This window comes from Chrysemys picta, unplaced genomic scaffold (assembly GCF_011386835.1).
Source record: "Chrysemys picta bellii isolate R12L10 unplaced genomic scaffold, ASM1138683v2 scaf4633, whole genome shotgun sequence".
Lineage (NCBI taxonomy): Eukaryota > Metazoa > Chordata > Testudines > Emydidae > Chrysemys > Chrysemys picta.
Genome location: NW_027057333.1, coordinates 1 through 4,000, shown reverse-complemented (window position 1 = coordinate 4,000; position 4,000 = coordinate 1). Strand labels below are relative to the sequence as shown.

At 52.6% G+C, this 4,000-nt stretch overlaps 1 protein-coding gene across 1 annotated transcript; it reads left to right on the top strand.

The window, feature by feature from the left end:
- Positions 1-525: 525 nt before the first annotated feature.
- On the top strand, positions 526-2,929 carry LOC135980582 (maestro heat-like repeat-containing protein family member 7). The gene is made up of 4 exons (XM_065580518.1): positions 526-776; positions 1,207-1,362; positions 1,737-1,859; positions 2,482-2,929. Exons 1-4 carry the CDS (start codon positions 663-665, stop codon positions 2,599-2,601), a joined length of 513 nt encoding a protein of 170 aa, XP_065436590.1. The 5' UTR covers positions 526-662; the 3' UTR covers positions 2,602-2,929.
- The last annotated feature ends 1,071 nt before the right edge of the window (positions 2,930-4,000 follow it).

Genomic DNA, 4,000 nt, shown 5'->3' with positions numbered 1-4,000 from the left:
CCTTGCACTATCAGGTCCAAGTTTCTCAAACTTTGCAGAGGGTTCAGCTCTCACCTAGGACTCCCCATGGGCCAGGTTTGATTTTTTCCCCAAGTTTCACCATTTGGGGGATTGTCTGCATGGGAAAAGAAGGTGGCTAGAAGTTTTCGTTTGTTTGTTTGTAAGTAGAAAAACTGCCCTACAGCTCAGAAAAAAATCACAATTGACTGGGGAGACAGCATGGAACATTTCCATCCAAAAAGGGAATGTTTTTAGGAGCGTATCAAAAGGAGCAACTAGAATGGAAACTGTGTACCAGCCTTAACTATGGAGATTGCTGCCAGCATCTGCTATAATAATAATTAATAGCACGTAGAAAAGAGAGAAAAGCCCCGAAGCAAACCACAACTTTGCCCACTCTACACCAGAACGACCCGGGACAGGGTTAGGATTCACTGATTGCCTCGTCAGGCATCCCCATCGATTCTAAAGCACCACGCCTCCGACTGTGGAGACGGAGCTTCTCTCTGACTTGGTGCCATGGGGTAGAATAAACACAGCCCTGGCACTGTGGCGTGTACTCACTGGAGGGCTGGGAGATCTGATGAGCCCCCCCATGTGTGTGTGTGTAGGTGGAACAAGTCAAGGCCCTGCTGCCTGCCATCCTTTGGGGCTCGGATGAGATGGATGATGGGAGTATTCTGGAGGCCATCTCAGCTGTTCAGAACCTTCTGCAGAGCCTGGATGGGAGTGAGCTCACCAGCGTGGCCAGGAAGCTAATCCCCTTACTCGATGCTGTAAGTCAGGGGCTCTTGACCTGCCCATCCCCAGCCAGGCAGTGTTGTGACTCTGGAGTCGTAGTGGTGGCATATCTGACCTGATCAGTTCCGAGCCATTGCCTGGGCCTCAGGCATTGGTGACACCTTGGTCTCTCGTGTTCGCTGTGTGTGGCATGCAACCGTTTGGTCTCCTGAGGACTGATCTGCTTTAATCTAACTCAAGTTAACATGCTCAATGTAGTGGTCATGGGGTGAAATGTAATGTCCTGTGCTTTGGAGTCTAGATGAATGAATGACCCTTAAATGCTATGAAACGATGAGAGTGTTGAACCCATTAAAGAAACCCTCCAAAGAGCCCTTCACTGTGGATGGAGTCAGGACTTACACGAGGCCTCCAGGGAAATTTAGGAACCACTGTCCTATCCTCATGGTTGTGTGTCCATTACAGGTGAGACCCCAGGTGCGCTCTGCTGCCATCATGCTGTTTACAGAGTTGCTTAACACAGTGAAGAGGAGGCAGAAGCCCCTGCTGCAGGAGGAAGTGACCCGCAGCCTGGTCCCACTGCTCCTTCACTTACAGGACGAGGACCCTGACGTGGGCAAGGTGAGTCCCGCTGCCATGTGCTCCCTGGTGCAGCAGGCCCTGACTGCTCCAGCTCTCCTGCTAGATCTGTCTCCAGAGCCGCCTCCCAAAAGTGAAAAATCTCAGCCCTACCCGCTTACCCAAGCAAGTTCCCTGGCCTTCAATGGACACACAAGTGGAGATGTTTCATGGCTCCCAGCAGCCACTTCCTAAGATCAAACGCCAGGAGCCTCCACTAATAGGAACAAAGAGACACCAAGGGTCAGCAGGATACCATGTGACCCCCACATTCCTTTCCCTCATTGATCATTTCAGCTGGCTTTTCACTGCAGAGTGACCATAGATTCCAGCTCTTCTCATGATGCAAACTCTCCTTGTCCCATCTTGTGTTGCAGAGGTGTCAGAAAGCCTTGGCTGGGTGTTTTCAGCTCCTGGGATGGTCTTGTCCTAAGCAGATTAACAGCAAGAAGGCTTGGCACACCCATCCCCGGGTGGTGGACAAGATCTGCCAGCACTTTGTAAGTGAACAATCGGCTTCTCGTGAGTGCTGCTTCTAGAGGTGGGACCGGAAACATGTTCCCTCACTCACTGCTCTGATTGCATGTCTAGTACTAGCACTCTGGCTTCCTCTTAGAAGCACCCAGCTCCCCCACTCCTCCCAGTGCCTGTCAGATCTGAACAGCCAGACCTGGCCAGGAGTTCAGTACGGAGGTGAAAGCTCACAACATAAAGAATCGGTTGATGGCAAAAATGCCTTCCGAATCCTGCAGGAAACTGGATGTCCCCATTTTTCACCTTACCCCAGCCCATTGGCCACTTCTGCACCGTATTTCCTATGCTCTGCACCCTCTCTAATGTCCTCCCCAGATGAAGCCCATACAACCGGGCTTCAGTGTTCTCTAGTGCCAGGCTCCAGCCCTGCAGTGCCAGCAGCTCAGACACCAGCAATGTGTCTGGTGACACTTTGAAATGGTCATTTAATGACTCCCTGGCATGTAGATGGTCGCCCCCAGGATACATGGAGATGGGAGCTGCATTCTTCCCACCCCTCCAAGCCAAGCAGCTACCTGGAGATGAAATCTCTCTTCTCCTCACCCTGCGGCCCCAGCAACAAGAAGCTTCTTTGGTTTCTATTCCTAGGTGCTGAAGCTCAAGAGCGTATCTGACATCTTGCTCCAATGTCTGGATCACCTCCAAAGCCCCCAGGCTCCAATACGACGGGCAGCAGCCATCTTTATCGGTAACCACGACTTTTCTTAAGCAACTTCTATCTGAGAGGTTGTCCCGTGTTCTGCTTGGAGGGCACTAGCAGCAAGAATTAACCCCCTGGGATCCTAGTGTCTAGATTTCCTGCCCTTGAGGCAGTTGGGCTGGGGATTATATCAAAAGGCCTGGAGCAAATTACAACCCTACCCTCCAGCTCCACCGACTGGAATCCCTGTGGGACTGCAGCAATACCATAGCCATTGGCAATCAGGCTCTCTGTATCTTCCAAGACATGAGCCTCTTTGTCTTGGAGCTTGTGGACTTGTCTGATTATCCCAGGGACCACTTGAAAGCTGTTTTGCTTGTTGGAAAGACTGACATTTTTTAAAAGGTAGCCCCAGGGTAGGTGAAAACTCCTGCAAGATTCATTTCCATTGTACGTTCCAGGTTGCACTGTTCAAAGCTCAGAGCCCGCCATGGTCAGGCAAGAGAAGGAGCTGATACTTCAGTGTAAGTAGTTGCCACATGGCTGTGTTTGCATGTGGATGGAGAGCTCATGCTCCTTGTAGAATATCAGGGTTGGAAGGGACCTCAGGAGATCATCTAATCCAACCCCCTGCTCAAAGCAGGACCAATCCCCAGATAGTGTTTGTTTGTTTGTTAAACCCCAGTTCCCTAAATAGCCCCCTCAAGGATTGAACTCACAACCCTGGGTTTAGCAGGTCAATGCTCGAACCACTGAGCTATCCCTCCCACTTGTGAACCAGTCTAGGAAAAAGTGCAACTCCCCCGCCATGCTGCTGCATTGAGTTCAATTTAGACGTGGCCAGAGGTAGCTGTTGAGAGAGCCTGGACATCAGTCCCAGCTTTGTTTTCTCTGATGTCAGGCGTCACTTCCATCTCCAGGTGCCAGAAGGTTTTCCCAGGAGAAAGTAAATGCCAGGCAGGGTGAGAGGCCCTGGCATGTGTCAGGGAGATGGTGCTAAGGAGGTGGATGCCCCAGAATGCAGTGGAAGATGGTGCTGCCAAGGGCAGATGTCCCTGAGGACTTAAGCGGTTATCAGCTGGCGATGACACTGATAGCCCTGGTGGGTCCAGAGCATCTGGGAGGAGTTAGTTGCTGTGGAAGATCAGGGGCGGCTCCAGGCACCAGCGCAGCAAGTGCGTACCTGGGATGGCAAGCCTCGGGGGGCGGCATGCCGGTTGCCGTGAGGGCGGCAGTCAGGCAGCCTTCGGCGGCATGGCTGCGGGAGGACCGCCGGTCACGCAGCTTCGGCGGCAATTCGGCGGCAGGTACGCTGAAGGCGCGGGACCGGCAGATCACCGACAGAAACGCCGCTGAATCCGCTTGACCAGCGGACCGCCCGCAGGCATGCCACCAAAGGCCGCCTGACTGCCGTGCTTGGGGTGGCAAAAAACATAGAGCCGCCCCTGTGGAAGATACAGAGGCCCA

Coding starts and splice junctions, on each gene's coding strand:
- LOC135980582 (XM_065580518.1), top strand. CDS start 663: ATGGATGATGGGAGTATTCTGGAGGCCATCTCAGCTGTTCAGAACCTT. Junction 777..1,206: donor TAATCCCCTTACTCGATGCT/GTAAGTCAGGGG, acceptor TGTCCATTACAG/GTGAGACCCCAGGTGCGCTC. Junction 1,860..2,481: donor ACAAGATCTGCCAGCACTTT/GTAAGTGAACAA, acceptor TTCTATTCCTAG/GTGCTGAAGCTCAAGAGCGT.